The following is a 17,282-nucleotide window of genomic DNA, read 5'->3' as shown; positions in this document are numbered from 1 at the left end:
TCTTTGTCTGCTTTCATAACCACCCATACAACTTTAACCACAAGTTAAAGTTTAAAATAGAAAAATAATTGTATCAACTGAAAAAAAGAAGAATACAATCGATTTAATAAGAATAAAGTCTTTCCACAAGTGTTCATTGTTCTGATATCAACATACTAGGTTATGCTGTTGTAGGGCTAGTGTGCAGCAGGGTGAGCATATCAACCCCTAGGGCAGCAAAGGAATGATTAGTTATTATTAGTTATACATGGAAATTAGCTGCTGAAAGTTAGCTACAGTAGCTAGATATGTGGCTGGTTAGTTTGCATGACAAAGTCTGCTAGCTGCCTACTAAAGGAATAACATTAACTAAAGGAACATAACAATTTTGAAACCAGTCAAAGGCGTATCAGTCTTTGTTTAACCTTTATTTACCCAGGGTAGGTTCGCTGAGCACAGATGCTCTTTTTCAGCTACGCCCTGCTTCACATTCACACAGTTCCATTCACACCTGGGAGCTGCCCAGTACAACCACAGTCTGACACCGTTGGCCACTGAGCAACTCCACTGGAGCAGTTGGGGGTTAAGTGCCTTGCTCAAGGGCACTTCAGCGGCAGATTTTTTCTGCCGGTCCCGGGGATCGAACCGGCGACCTTCTGGTCACAAACCCGCTTCTCTAAACATTAGGCCACCACTGCCCCTGTCTAGACTGAACCCAAGAGCAAAACACAGGTAGAGGAGAATGAATCAAATCAGATTTAGGATTTAGGAGGCGGTTTAGGATGTTTAATGCAGCCAGGTAAGGACAAGGTGTAGGGGTCTGGTGATGAAGTACAGGGAGTGGGAGGAGAGACAAACAGGCAAGTGGGTAGGTGAGTTCCAGGGGGGTGCAGGCTGGTGAGAGCCGTGGGTGAGTGCAGGCCGGAGGGATGAGGTCCTGCACATCAGAGAACAGGGGTTAGGATGACGCAGGTTACCGAGCTCGCAAAATCACACTATACGTGTATATATATATATATATTGTGTAGCGGTCCAGAGAAGAGTCCTAATACCACGTGAGGCGAAAACACCTGTTACAGCCACAGCCAGGGCCTTTCTCTCCCCTGTCTGTCAGCAGGTCTCCATGGCCTTATATGGGTCTCTTCCTGTTCCTGCCTCACCACCACTCTGTCTACAGGTAGTAATGATGAAACAATGAAAGGTACAGATGACACACTCACGACACCCATCTACTACCCATCTACTGTATGTCTCTTCTCATGGTGGATCCTGACCTTGATGATGCCTATCCATGCCCACCGGCCCCACTGCTCCAGAACCAGGAGGCAGGTGCAGCCGACCCCACCCGGCAGCCAGTAGCAGAGGCCCCCCGCTCCACTACCGCAGCTACAAACACCATCACCCAGCTATGGGACAGTTCCAGATGGGATAGCAACATTATTGAATAGCTTTGTGATAAGCACAAGACATGCAAACCACGATGAACAAAGATACAAAGAGGAAAACAAAGCCAAGGCCAAGATATCTAACAGACTGCTCCAGCAATCCCAGCTCATCAAAGCAGTCACCAACCTCACTGAAGGCACCGGCGCTGCCGTATACCAGCAAGCCTTTAACCAACGGAGGGGCAGAGGAAGAGGTTTTCAGAGAGGAGGCTGGGGCAGACGACAGTTCCAGCAACCTTATCAACAGAACCAAAGTACACAGAGGCCCTGCTTCAATTGTGGCCAGGACAGAGACTGTTCTAAATCAAGAAAACTACGTGGGGCATAGTAAAAACACACACTACAATATCATCTCAAAGTGTGGTGTGTTGGTAAAGTGTTGGTAATATATGGTAATAAATACCAAACTTTGTTTGAATCTATTACTGTCAGAATGAAAGATGTAGTTAAAATTTAGTATTAAAGGACCATACCAGTGTTATTAAATGTCACTGTCCATTGTCAACATCGGTCACATAGTTAAAATTTTTCCTAAAATTGCTTTATGTTTTAGTTTTTTCTAATACACGTTGTACCTGAAATGTACCTGAAAATATGTGTCAACGTATGTCAGGTATGAAGTTCAGGTGTGCTGGAGTCATGGGAGCAGCTGATTGACGTCTGTGGGCCGTCACCACCTATATAACCCCGCCTCAGATGTCATGATGCTGCCAGATCAGAACTTTGTGTTTTCCCAGTCAGTCGTGTAGTTTATTGTGCGCTCGTGAGTGATCTATTCCGTGTTCTTTAATCCGTGCCTAACCCTGTGTTGTCCTCCTTTCCTGCAGTCCGATACCTGGCTCTTCACCCTGATCTCGTGCTTGGATAACGTGCTCTGACCTCCACCTGCCTGACTATTCTCCTTGCCATTTCCTGGAACGTATGAGGACCTGAACCCGTGTATGACCCCTTGCCTGTTGGACTGCCTTGCCCCTGCCTAACCAATATGATCCGTCACACCTACTCCCCCTTATTACCTGAGTAACCGTTACGTTATCGACCCCTGCCTGTCTGACTACCCTGTCCCACACACGCTCCCTGGACTGTACGAGATCCTGCCCCCCCCCCCCCCCCCCATGTCCCTCGATTCCTGCCCGGATACCTGACTACCCCTTTCTAAATAAATATACCCGTGCTGGGTTTTAACAAGACCTGTCTGCCTCTCTGTGTCCACATATTGGGTTCAATATGTCTAGCCGTGACAGTAGTGATTTTCAAAAGGGTGAATTACCTACCTACTGTAGCAACTTTCAAGTCTGCTGTTTTTACGCACTGTTTCAACATTTAAATGTAAGGCTGAGATCTACTAAAGTATAGTGTATACACTTATATATACAAAATTATGTAAAGATAGGGGCAATCTCTGCTAACCCTGCGAACAGTCAAAATTAGACTTGGAGTCCTTTTAGGCAATCCTTTTCTGTTAGCTTCTATTGAGGGTGAGACTTGGAATATGAGACTACATTACAGTAACGATCAGATGTAACAGAACTTCTGTATGTGGCACCTGCTCGAGTTGTGGCTGTTGTCTCGATAGGTAGTGTGCTGTTGGCTGGGGTGGTGGGGGGGTTGGTGTTCGTGGGTGGTGGGAGGCAGGCTGATGGTAGTGGACTTCCGGAGGAAAGCACTGTATCGCTGTGACAATTACCAATGTGGTTACACATATGGCTTAATAAAGGAATCTGAATCTGAATTCCTTCAATATACAACCATGATTGCATCTAAACTGTAACTACTAATATCACTCGCATATCATCATTATTATTATTTTTACTTCTTAAATCTGTCTTTGTTTCAACACTTACTGGTGGTTTCATCCACACATGTAGTATATTCTGGTTTATCTGCTTTTATGTTTCCCCCACACCCCTTCCCCTCCCCCAAGCATAGCTGTCTAACAGTACAGACATGATGTTAATTGAGAACGTGTTGTAAATATATCTGCATATCTGTACTGTCTTGATTTTGTGCTGAATAGTTGAAAGTTGAATAAATGCACCATTTACCATTTTAGAACATCCAGAATGAATCCATTCTTCACATTTCCATGCCTCTGGGGCCGCCTCACACTTGTTGTTTTAACAACAACTAATATCCCTTGTATGTATTCATGACTACTAAATTAGTATTATACTAAATAATACAGGGTGGTGGTACAACTTTACATTAGGAGAGTTTTAAACAAAAGGTATGTGTTGTGCTTATTGTAGCCATCTGGATTGGAATATGGAGTGTAGAAACTCTGAACTCCACAGAAGGTATGCTTAGTGCGTGTTGAATTTGAATGTGTATGTTGTGAGATTGATAATAAAATGTATTTGTTTTATTCAAGTGGGTCTTTGTCAACATTGTTCCATATGGCCAACCATGGCAGGTCTGCAGAATGCCAGACAGAATGCCGTGGTGATGGCCGGGAGGATGTGTGACGGATCATATTGGTCTGCGTTGTGTTTGATGTTAAATGTTAAATGAGAATGTCCCGAGGGGGAGTCGAACAGGGGGCTCCCGCATCCGCGGGCGACGACACAGACCGCTGCACTAAGAAGTGGATCCACTCCTAACTACCGTACCTATGCGTCTATTAACCCTGTTATGGGAAAGTGAGTTTAATTTACCAGCCCGCACTGCCACAGTCACCCGTCAACACACCTGTTTCAGTGACTGTGGACATACCCACGGACTTCCCCGTTACACTTGCAATCCTCTCTACGCCACCCCCACCATACCTCAAAAGGTTTCCGTCATCAGCTCTATTTTCAATCTTTCAAAATGTTCTTATGTACCCCATTTGCTATTGCATGTACTTATTTGTGTTTCATTACACGTATGTACATGCTTACCAACTGTTTCGCCTGTTTTATAGCAACACTACTATCACGACATTTAAGAAGGGAGATCCCCCTTTGAACGGCCCTTCTAAGGTTTCTCTCCTCCACATTGCCTGTGGCGATTTTTTCCTATTGCTAGGTTTTTAGTGAGTTTTTCCTAACGTTCGCGTGGAGTATGTCTGGGAGTGTTGCATTCATTTATTTATTTTACATTTTATTTTGGATTTCATGGTGTTTTTTGTTTTGTTCTTGATTTATTGTGATGTTTCTTCTTGACTTGTTTAATTAAAGAAGACATGTCCGGCCCATGGGGACATTAACGTGTGTTGTCAGGCCTTACAAATACATTTGATTTGATTTGATTCAGACTTCAAATCTGGAAGCCCCACTGTGGCCTGGATGTTTCACCGCCATCCTGCCTGGAAACAGAAATATCCATATCATATCAGGAGATATCGACCTTCTTTTCTGACTCTTCTCTGTTAATCTCATTTTTACTATGTTAACATTTGACCTTAGAATACATATCAATGACCAGTTATCACAGAATGTTCTGGTAAGAGATTCATATACCAGTTTGACCTGCATCCTAATTGGCCAGTGTTGTGAAACTTGGTGACGTGGAATGGAATAGCAGGTCAGAGCCTCTGAGGCACGGGGTAAAATGTCCCACCCTGATAGATAATAATGTTTCTCAATCACAGTAAACACGAACCCCATTCACGGATAAACAATCCTGTTATCACATTTATGTAAAAAATTATATAAATACATAATAAGATATTTGTATTCTGTTTGCTGCTATTGATTGATTGGATCGTCAGATAGAAAATAGATAGAACTAGAAACAAGAAAATGTAGAATTTTCATTATGTATCTTTTAATTTACAGTTTCTCAAAATGTATATAATTAATATTTTCTGCTTAAAACAATGTACTTTTCCCATCAACATGTTTTGAAAGCTGAGACCTTATTTACAAGTACGGGAGACTTGCACAAATGCATTCCATTCAGGCTAAACCAGTTTAGGCAGAAGTGCCACCCTTTCCTTGGAGTAGACTGCAATATCACGCGCTGAGCGTCACATGACTCCTGGGAATACCCTGACCTAGATCACCACTCCTTGCTCTTATTGAACCAGTAGTTTACAGTATAGCTTCTTGCTGAGTCACTGTAGCTGGAGCCTAGCCTGGTCAACATCTCATCACAAAATGTTGTTGTTCAAAAAGAAGATTATAACTGATGACTTTACAGCACATCTGTTGGAAGCTTTTCCTACAATGTAGCCTATAAAATATACAACATACTGTATATAGTTTCATATTCCATCACTGATTATATTTATAAGCCTACATTTGACAGGCTTTCCTATACAATAGTCAGTGACACCAGTGTGTCAACGTCATGTGCTGCATAGCCTAAAGAAACATAATCGTAGGATGTCCTCTTGTTGAGCAATGAGGCATTTAACAATGATTATCAAATCAATATCATTCTCATTCATCTCTTTAGCCATTTCCACTCAGAAGGAGAGAGACTGTGCTGCCTACTAAATAAGGTTGATAGCAACAACAGACAAGTCAGGTCATGTTTGAACACCTAACAATAACCCATTTCACTGATTGTTATTCAATAACTCCCACTTTCTCAAAAAGGAAAGGGAGATGGTTTTCACATTATGGCCGAGTTTTAGAGTACAAAATCACTGCATTTTCAAAAAGACATGACAAACATGTAATATGGTTAGACATAAGGTCTCCAGTGAGACAGATCAAATGGTATAGTTGAGTGCCGTTAGTTTGTGTTATAGTGTTGCTGTTTATTCTGCACTTTGGAATTTGTCTCATGACAACCATCTTTTCATTGACAGGCCATCAAGATAAACTGAAATTATGAGCAGGATTCACAATAGTTACCTACAATAAGGCCATGTCTAGACTAAAACGATTTCGGTCGTATCAGGCAAAGTATTTGATCGTTTGCACCATTCAGCCACACGGAACTGCGTTCTGGCAGCCTGAAGACGCTACTTTCTGATACCAGCTCCCAGAGTGCGCAATTCTGAAGACGCCTGAAGACGCCCCCCATTGCGTCACCATCTTTACAAGCAATACGCGTCTTCTCCTGAACCGATGACGCGATAGCCCACCTCTCCCTTACCCCGCATAACTAGCTCCTAAATGTGAACTATTGTCTGGATACATACACTGGGCACAGTGGGCAGGGTTTCCATTATCCGGTAATTCCTGTTTTTTTTACCAGAAGAAAATCTGTTGATATTTAAATCTCTGGTCATAATGCCCTGTGAAAATAATTAATTCTTATTTCCCCCCCGTCGACAACAGATTGACATTTCCCTCTGCATACAAAACCCAGCCAACAAAAAAAGAAACATGATACATATATGTCTTATATGTCCAGATATGTCCTGGCTAGAAGTGTTTATTAAACACATAACACCGGGAGTTATTATTAAACAACAATGGCATGTAGCCTACAGAGTAGTTGCGTGTTACAGAAGCTATTGAGCTTGATCGGGATGTGAAAACCCAAGCACATTTGTTCCATAGCATACGCCTTCAGTTGATCATGACAAATCCTCTCTTACCTTGACGATTAAAAAACCTCCATAATTTAGTAAATAAAGCTGTAGCCAGCCAACTGAAGATTTTATTAACAGATTGCAGAATGGGTACAATACACACACAATTGTTAAGGGGATGCAGACCAGAGAAAGACTTTCGTCTTGTTTACATCAGGGTCCCCCATTTTCAATTCATCATAACATGACATACATGACATACAGATAGACAGTACTGCTACATCTATACATTTATGACATACCAGATTTAGATATACATTTGACGAAGAAACTGTACATTGGATGAGGTGGGGAGGGGGGGGGGTAACTGTACATTGGATTATCGACGAAACCTTACTTGGTCCCACATCTCGTGTATTATTGGGTTAGGACATTTACATTGGAGGGGGTTGAGTTAGGACATTTACAGGGGCCAGTTTCGAATTGCAGTCTCCCGTAGGTGCTCCTTGAGAGTGGTTTTAAAAGTGGGTAGTGATTCACATTCCTTTACAGCTGTGGGTAGGGCGTTCCACATTGATGTGGCATAATTGCGAAACGTGTTTAGTCCCTTGTTTGAGCTGAATCTGGGTTTAACATGATTTGTGGAGCTCCCTCTGGTGTTGTGGTTGTGGTATTCACTGACCTTTGGGAAGTATTTTGACATGTACATGGGTACCTTAGTCGTGTAGTGTATCTTGTAGACCAGGCCCATTGCAAGTTGCTGTACTCTGTCGTCTACTCTAAGCCATCCTAGGTTGTCAAAGTGGGCAGGGGTGAGGTGGGTTCTAGGAGTAAGGTCAAGCAGTAGTCTGACCAGTTTGTTTTGTGATGTTTGTAATTTTGTTTTTAGCGCCTTTGAGGTGCTTTGGTACCATGAGGTGCAAGCATAGTCGTAGTACCCTTGAATGAGTGCATGCTCCTGCCAGAGTCTTCAGGGTATTCTTGTTTACCAGAGAGGAGATCCGGTACAAGAATCTAGTTTGTTGGTTGACTTTTTTTATTACATTGGATGCCATTTTGTTGCAGGAAAGATTAGCCTCTAGGATGGAACCTAGGTATGTAATTTCATCTTTCCTTGTGACAATATTGTCACCCACTGTAACTGAGAAGCCGTCGGCCTTGCTGAGTTTGTTATTTGAACCAAAGAGAATGGACTCTGTTTTACCCAGGTGTAATGATAGTTTGTTGTCAGCGAGCCAGGTGCAGATTTTGCCTAGTTCCGAGCTGAGGGTTTTTTCAACCTGGAACTTGTTCTTGTCAGAGACCAGCAGGGCTGAGTCATCCGCGAACAGGAACAAGTTGCAGTTACAAGCTGACGACATGTCATTTGCATAAATTAGGAACAGTAGTGGTCCTAGTATGCTTCCTTGTGGAACACCACAGCTCACTGGGAGGGGGGGGGGGGGGGGTAGGGTACCGTTTACCTCCACCATATGTTCTCTCCCCTCCAGGTAGGATTGCATCCAGCTCACTGATAGACTATCAAAATCAATTGCTTTTAGCTTGTCAATCAGAATGGAGTGATTGACAGTGTCGAAGGCCTTTTGTAGGTCCAGCATGACCATGCCGCAGTATTTGCCCACATCCACTGCTTGTTTGATGTGGTCGTTCAAATAGAGAAGGCATGTGTCAGTGGAGTGGGATGTTCTGAAGCCAGATTGGAATTCGAAGATTAGATTTTTTTCCGCAAGGTACTTTTCGACCTGTTCGTATACTATTTTTTCCATGACTTTCGAGATGGAGGTAAGAATAGAAACAGGGCGGTAGTTGCCTGGGTCTAATTTGCTGCCCTTTTTGTGCAGGGGGGTTACTCTTGCAATTTTGAAGTATTTGGGTACGTGTCCCTGTTTTATGGAGAGGTTTATTATGTGTGTGATGACTGGGGTGATGGCGGCTTCTGAGTCTCTGAGAAATTTGGAGGGGATATTGTCATGGCCAGTGGCCTTGTTAGGTTGGAGAGCGCTAGGGGGACAAAGGGGGGACAAAGGCTTATATTTTATTCTGGCATACACAACCTTCAATATAACCTCACAAAAAAATTATACTCTTGTTATGTAACAGGGTTCACTAAAAAACCAGACATCTCATGTACCAAGTCCAAGTCTAAGTTAAGGTGTGAGGTCCAATAAGGGTAAGGTTAGGTTTAAGGTAGGGGTGGGCTGACTTTTAGGAAGTCCTGTGGGGTAACAGCATTATAAATTAAAATAAGGCAAAAATTAGATAGTGGTCCAGAACCTGGTTAATGCATATTTTCCCCCTTTAGATACCCCAAACTTGGCCAAATACTTGAGCGTTATTTTACTGCAAGGCTTGGTACTGAATTTAGAAATGTTTACTTCAAACATCACTTCTCTATGACCACCGTAGCCTTGTGTAAGGCCTAAGAGTGATTCAGTGTCAGCCAGTGGCTTATTGGCAAATCCGCTTTGGATTTCATGTATGGTTATATATTCCCTATATTTAGCTTGTCTCCATATAATAAATTAATGTGCACATTGACTTCAACTACTAATGTATGGGGAAGGTAGCAAGCCAACAAGCGGTGTCAGATTCCTCTCTGGCAGCCAAGTCACAACAGCTGGTAGCACGTGTTTAGGATACACGTTTCCATCTGTTGCCAGGCACGTTTGTTTGAGGACATACAGTGCTAGTGCTTGTTCACACAAGAAACACAGTCATGGGTCAGTTTTTATATCAGCAGCTTGGAAATTTGCAAGTTTAGCCCAGTAAATGCATCCATCAAAACAAACATTATGTATCAAATGATGGTATTTAAAAACAGAAAATAATCAGTATTTCAGACACGATCCAGATTATAACAGGTTTTCCCAAATTTGGGCTCGCCACTGGCGTCCGCTGCAAATGGTGCCAGATTACATGCCATATAATTATAAAGGCAGACTAGAATAACATTATTCTAATAATTCTAGCAGACTGGCATGACAACATTGTCACAGGACATGAAATGGCGCTGGATCAACAGTAACAGTTGTGTATTGAGCTGTACTGTATTGTACCCACATTTTCAATCAATCAATCAATCCAACCAGTCACTGATCAAACAAACATTTCCAGCATCCAATCAGAGGTTTGGGGGAGGGCTCTTGGTGTTTCAGTTGTTCTAGCAAATTCTGGATATGTCGTCATGGAGTATGAAGTATCACTCCGCTGTGATTTGTTATTGTCGATATTTTATATTTACAAGTGTATTTTGCGTCCGAGTCTGATTGTAAATTTTTTGTAACGTATTAAGAAATTAATTCAGCAAGAAAAATACGACAAATGTAGATTAAATTGTGTTGTACTACAGTACTTTGGAATATACGGTACTATTTTAAAGGCGGATGGATACCACCAAATGACGTCTTTAGGTCTCGTATAAATACTGTGTCCGTCGCAACGTCCCGCATATTTCCCGAGAAGAAAGAAAGACAAAAACCTGTTACTGCTATACCAATATCGAATCGTAAGTAATGTTCTTCCTTGTATCTTTATTTAATGTAAATACTATTTTAAATGTATCTTGTCATAAATGTATTGCTTCGGTTATTGTGATTTTTGTTTTTGGAGGTCGTATGTGTTATTTTTTATTTATCTAGGCCCAATGCTAACGTTAACACGGACACAATATGGTACGTTTTGGGACAATTTAACGTTAAGTTAGCAATGTATTGTTGTCACCAATTTCGTCACCTGTGTGTCTGCCGGTTTATTATTGACTTCGACCGGTTAATTTCTGGTAGCTTCGCTAATGTTACAGAAACGTAGCGTTAGGCCTTGTGAGTCAGCGTTTCTAGTGTCTGTCCGGAAAGCGGAACACAAGATGGCGCCTGGTCGCCTGTATATTTTCCGCGTAATTTTTTTTTCGTAGCCTCATTTTGCGGAGACGCTCTCTGATGTGCGCCCAATCGTGTGACGCCTAGTTCTGCCACCCGTTAAGCGTAGGCACTCTTTCGAAGTTGGTTAAGGTTAGAGTTAAAAAATAACGCATATTTTCCCCAACGGAGTTTCACTTCCGCCTTCGGTTTGCTGACGTTTCTCTCGGCGCCAATCGCCTTACTCCTAACAAACTGGATAAGCTTGGCGACTCTTTCGAGGTTAAGTTTAGGGTTAGTTGGTTAGGGTAACAGCCTGCTGGCGCGATTGTTAGGGGTTTGATTGATTGAAAAGTTTATTAACGGATTGCAGAATGGGTACAGTACAGCTCAATACATACAATTGTTAAGGGGATGCAGACCAGAGAAAGACTTTCGTCTTGTTTACATCAGGGTCCCCCATTTTCAATTCATCACAACATATATGACATACAGATAGACAGTACTGCTACATCTATACATTTATGACATATCAGATTTGCAAATACAGTACTGTTTGTGATACAAAAGTGTCCAGAAAAGGAGTGTATATACATTTGGCGTAGAAACTGTACATTGGAGGAGGTTGGTTGGGTGGGGGGGGGGGTTGTGTAGGGGACACACACATTTTACACTGTACATTGGAATATTGACAAAGCCTTACTTGGTCATTTACTGTACAACTAGGTTAGGACATTTGTAGGGGCCAGTTTCGAATTGCAGTCTCACGTAGGTGTTTTGAGTGTTTTTGAAAGTGGGTAGTGATTCACATTCCTTTACAGCTTTAGGTAGGGCGTTCCACATTGATGTGGCATAATTGCGAAACGTGTTTAGTCCCTTGTTTGAGCCGAATCTGGGTTTTACATGATTTGTGGAGCTCCCTCTGGTGTTGTGATCGTGGTATTCACTGACCTTTGGGAAGTATTTTGACATGTACATGGGTACCTTGGTCGCGTAGTGTATCTTGTAGACCAGGCCCATTGCAAGTTGCTGTACTCTGTCCGTCGTCTACTCTAAGCCATCCTAGGTTGTCAAAGTGGGCAGGGGTGAGGTGGGTTCTAGGAGTCAGGTCAAGTAGTAGTCTGACTAGCTTGTTTTGAGATGTTTGTTTTTTAGTGCCTTTGAGGTGCTTTGGTACCATGAGGTGCAAGCATAGTCGTAGTACCCTTGAATGAGTGCTCCTGCTCCGTTGGCGCTGAAAACGTCAGTGGCCAATCAGATCGCGCAAACCGAACGCGGAAGTGAAACTCTGTTGGGGAAGATATACACGCCGCCTGGACTCTACCAGTAACGTTAACCCTTTCACTGCCACACGACAGAAGGTTGATGCGGAGCTAATGATGCCAATGATGGAGCATCGCCGTCGGTCGTATGATAGTAAAGGGTTAACATTCTGTCGTGTGGCAGTGAAAGGGTTAAAAGCCTAAATCCGGCCCTTTAAATTATATCACAGTACGGTTAGGTACATTCGTGAAGAGTTTTTATTATGAAAGTACTTTACGAACCCATTGTAAATAGGAATATATAAATGTTTTCTTTATATATATTTTATACTTGTGATTTGAATAAGTGACTTGAACAATAGACATAGAATAAATACAACATGTATATACCAGTCTATTGTTAATGTTGGACAAGTCCTTGTTGGGTTTAAAAAATATATAATCTATAGGGACTATAGGCTTGGTCCTAAAGGATATAACGCTTTACATTTTCGTTTCTTTGTTTTAGGCCTAGTTACTTTTCAGGTCCCTCGACTAGCCTCGAAGCAGCATGTAGTAATTTCAGGCATTATCCAATAATAGTAATACCAGTGGGTTCTGCTTAGGGGTGGGTGGGCACTCCCACGAATAAAATTATGAATGGTGACTCTAAAATTCATATCTATATAGGCTATTCATCATATTCTAGATTACTATACACCTTACAAATATTGTATTTGTCATGAGTCATTCTCCCGGGCTAATCTTTGCCATCTGTTGGATTTAGCCAGGTATATCTTCGTTCTTGGCTCATGATGGTCAAAAACCATATCACAACACTGAAATAGATTTTTTGATTATCTTTAATTTATCTTAGAAAATAGAATCGATTATCAGCCCCCCCCACGCCAACCCTAGTACTGCTAGCTGTAAGATTATGCTATTTATGCTTGATTTGTGGATCTATATAACGTGTTGCACTTTTATTTTATTTTTACTGTACAGGTGCAGAGATGCAGATCTTCGTGAAGACCCTCACCGGCAAAACCATCACCCTAGAGGTTGAGCCAAGTGACACTATCGAGAATGTCAAGGCCAAGATCCAGGACAAAGAAGGCATTCCCCCAGACCAGCAGAGGCTGATCTTTGCCGGCAAGCAGCTGGAAGACGGACGCACCTTGTCCGACTACAACATCCAGAAAGAATCCACTCTCCACCTTGTCCTGCGTCTGAGGGGAGGCATGCAGATCTTCGTGAAAACCCTTACCGGCAAAACCATCACCCTAGAGGTTGAGCCAAGTGACACTATTGAGAATGTCAAGGCCAAGATCCAGGACAAAGAAGGAATTCCCCCAGACCAGCAGAGGCTGATCTTTGCCGGCAAGCAGCTGGAAGACGGACGCACCTTGTCCGACTACAACATCCAGAAAGAATCCACTCTCCACCTTGTCCTGCGTCTGAGGGGAGGCATGCAGATCTTCGTGAAAACCCTTACCGGCAAAACCATCACCCTAGAGGTTGAGCCAAGTGACACTATTGAGAATGTCAAGGCCAAGATCCAGGACAAGGAAGGCATTCCCCCAGACCAGCAGAGGCTGATCTTTGCCGGCAAGCAGCTGGAAGACGGACGCACCTTGTCCGACTACAACATCCAGAAAGAATCCACTCTCCACCTTGTCCTGCGTCTGAGGGGAGGCATGCAGATCTTCGTGAAAACCCTTACCGGCAAAACCATCACCCTAGAGGTTGAGCCAAGTGACACTATTGAGAATGTCAAGGCCAAGATCCAGGACAAAGAAGGCATTCCCCCAGACCAGCAGAGGCTGATCTTTGCCGGCAAGCAGCTGGAAGACGGACGCACCTTGTCCGACTACAACATCCAGAAAGAATCTACTCTCCACCTTGTCCTGCGTCTGAGGGGAGGCATGCAGATCTTTGTGAAAACCCTTACTGGCAAAACCATCACCCTAGAGGTTGAGCCAAGTGACACTATTGAGAATGTCAAGGCCAAGATCCAGGACAAAGAAGGCATTCCCCCAGACCAGCAGAGGCTGATCTTTGCCGGCAAGCAGCTGGAAGACGGACGCACCTTGTCCGACTACAACATCCAGAAAGAATCCACTCTCCACCTTGTCCTGCGTCTGAGGGGAGGCATGCAGATCTTTGTGAAAACCCTTACTGGCAAAACCATCACCCTAGAGGTTGAGCCAAGTGACACTATTGAGAATGTCAAGGCCAAGATCCAGGACAAAGAAGGCATTCCCCCAGACCAGCAGAGGCTGATCTTTGCCGGCAAGCAGCTGGAAGACGGACGCACTTTGTCCGACTACAACATCCAGAAAGAATCTACTCTCCACCTTGTCCTGCGTCTGAGGGGAGGCATGCAGATCTTTGTGAAAACCCTTACCGGCAAAACCATCACCCTAGAGGTTGAGCCAAGTGACACTATTGAGAATGTCAAGGCCAAGATCCAGGACAAAGAAGGCATTCCCCCAGACCAGCAGAGGCTGATCTTTGCCGGCAAGCAGCTGGAAGACGGACGCACCTTGTCCGACTACAACATCCAGAAAGAATCCACTCTCCACCTTGTCTTGCGTCTGAGGGGAGGCATGCAGATCTTTGTGAAAACCCTTACCGGCAAAACCATCACCCTAGAGGTTGAGCCAAGTGACACTATTGAGAATGTCAAGGCCAAGATCCAGGACAAAGAAGGCATTCCCCCAGACCAGCAGAGGCTGATCTTTGCCGGCAAGCAGCTGGAAGACGGACGCACCTTGTCCGACTACAACATCCAGAAAGAATCTACTCTCCACCTTGTCCTGCGTCTGAGGGGAGGCATGCAGATCTTTGTGAAAACCCTTACCGGCAAAACCATCACCCTAGAGGTTGAGCCAAGTGACACTATTGAGAATGTCAAGGCCAAGATCCAAGACAAAGAAGGCATTCCCCCAGACCAGCAGAGGCTGATCTTTGCCGGCAAGCAGCTGGAAGACGGACGCACCTTGTCCGACTACAACATCCAGAAAGAATCCACTCTCCACCTTGTCTTGCGTCTGAGGGGAGGCATGCAGATCTTTGTGAAAACCCTTACCGGCAAAACCATCACCCTAGAGGTTGAGCCAAGTGACACTATTGAGAATGTCAAGGCCAAGATCCAGGACAAAGAAGGCATTCCCCCAGACCAGCAGAGGCTGATCTTTGCCGGCAAGCAGCTGGAAGACGGACGCACCTTGTCCGACTACAACATCCAGAAAGAATCCACTCTCCACCTTGTCTTGCGTCTGAGGGGAGGCATGCAGATCTTTGTGAAAACCCTTACCGGCAAAACCATCACCCTTGAGGTTGAGCCAAGTGACACTATTGAGAATGTCAAGGCCAAGATCCAGGACAAAGAAGGCATTCCCCCAGACCAGCAGAGGCTGATCTTTGCCGGCAAGCAGCTGGAAGACGGACGCACCTTGTCCGACTACAACATCCAGAAAGAATCCACTCTCCACCTTGTCCTGCGTCTGAGGGGAGGGCAGTAAAGTGTAAACATGAAAAAGGTCTACACACTGTAAGGGTCCCATTGCAGTATATTTATTGGCACCAACCTGAGTAATATTTTATTTTTTAATGGGGCAGTAAATGATTCCATTTTCTTGACTACTTGTCCTTGTTTTTACAATGATTGTTAATATGCGTATGAATATTCCAGATACTAGCCAATATCCAGTTACAGTCTTGGATAGGATATGGTGGTGTTTATATGCATGTTAATCTCCTGATTACCAATTTGCCCGTATACATGCGTAAAATATCAGCAGTATTACCGTGGTAAGATTTTTTGTTTTGTCATGACTCAATAAAATAAATTTGAACATTGCATTTAAAAATTGGCATCGTTATTAAAATATGGATAATGTATTTGCTACTTTATGGTTCTAACATTTCAACATTTCACATCTGCATCAAGTAAACTGGCAAAATACTGTTTCAGATAGGCTGGAAGTGACATTTCTAATATGGCAGATACAGTGGCGGAAGAGATCTCCAGGTCATAAGACATTTTACTCTGGTGTATTGAATATTTGCAAGTGAAAGCACAGCAAGAGTCTACTATATACAAATTTATGGAACTCATTTAATTAGTTACTCTTGGGAAAGAGCATTTTGCATACAATACCATGGTTGTATTATACATTATTTTCATTAACCATGTTATTGTATGCAAAATGCTCTTTCCCAAGAGTAACGAATTAAATGTCTAATACATTTGTATAAAGTAGACTCAACATTTGAAGCCTTGCAATAAACCATACAAGACTAGATTTAGTGTGTGAACATACTGTATTTAATCTAGAGTGAATGTCTTGGAAGTGCACAACCACTACAATCTGAATAAACTAATGTATTTAGATAAGGTTATTTAGGAATATCACTAATCTGAAAACAAGATTCTTCATCTGAATGTTTAACTTGGAAGCTGAAAGGATAACCTCCAAAATATTAATACTTATTTGGTTGTCATTGCTACCTACTGTGCAATACTCGTAAGTGTCTTCTAGGCTCACATTTGGTTCAGTGCCTCAAAATTATTTCGTTTAGGGTATCTATAGTAAATGTGTGTAAAGAGTATTAACAAATTAATTCAGCAAGATAAATATAAATAGATTCAATTGTGTTGTACTTTGGAATATACGGTACTATTTTAAAGGCGGATGGATACCACCAAATGACGTATTGGTCTTGTATAAATACTGTATCCATTGCAATATCGGGCATATTTTCCGAGGAGAAAGAAGACAAACCTGTGGTGGAAAAAACAACAAGAAAATGGCATAGCGCAAAACTGGGATATGTTTAAATTGAGAGTTCAACTTCCTTACACAAGCAGAAGATAGATGCATTGGCCACAGCCATAACAGACATTCCTCTGAAGCCTGCTTTATTTATGGGTGCAGATAGTTGCAGACCTATTTCTGGTGGTTCACAGATGGCAACGTTATAATATCTACTATAATTTAATGAGCTGGCATCCCAGGGTGGGATTTATTTTAATTGGGTTCCACGCTGAAAACGTTAATAATTAACTTAAAAAACAAAGAAACTTCTCTAGGCTTTCCCCGTGACGTTTCTTGAGCTGCCCTCATATTACCGTGTTGAAGTGTTTAATTCCCTGTCTCTCTCCTTGGCCCTGGGGGTCTAGTTCTTCTTGACCTATATTTTCAGAGACGTAGGCCACAACACGTCACTCCACAAGTGAGTCCTTCGCTTCACACCATGGAAAAGGCACTGGTTGTGTGCATGGGCGCCACCTGCTGTCTACAGATAGCTGGGCCATTGTAGCTGCTACACAGTATTCGAGATATGC

The 17,282-nt window shown here is 43.0% G+C and overlaps 1 protein-coding gene across 1 annotated transcript; it reads left to right on the top strand.

The window, feature by feature from the left end:
* The first annotated feature begins 10,211 nt into the window (after positions 1-10,211).
* LOC311233866 (polyubiquitin-C) lies at positions 10,212-15,794 on the top strand. The gene is made up of 2 exons (XM_084320926.1): positions 10,212-10,339; positions 12,935-15,794. The coding sequence occupies exon 2, from the start codon at positions 12,943-12,945 to the stop codon at positions 15,454-15,456; it is 2,514 nt and encodes an 837-aa protein (XP_084177052.1). The 5' UTR covers positions 10,212-10,339; positions 12,935-12,942; the 3' UTR covers positions 15,457-15,794.
* The last annotated feature ends 1,488 nt before the right edge of the window (positions 15,795-17,282 follow it).

This window comes from Notolepis coatsorum (genome assembly GCF_963971535.1).
Source record: "Notolepis coatsorum genome assembly, chromosome: 8".
NCBI lineage: Eukaryota > Metazoa > Chordata > Actinopteri > Aulopiformes > Paralepididae > Notolepis > Notolepis coatsorum.
This window is presented reverse-complemented; position numbering and strand designations above follow the sequence as displayed.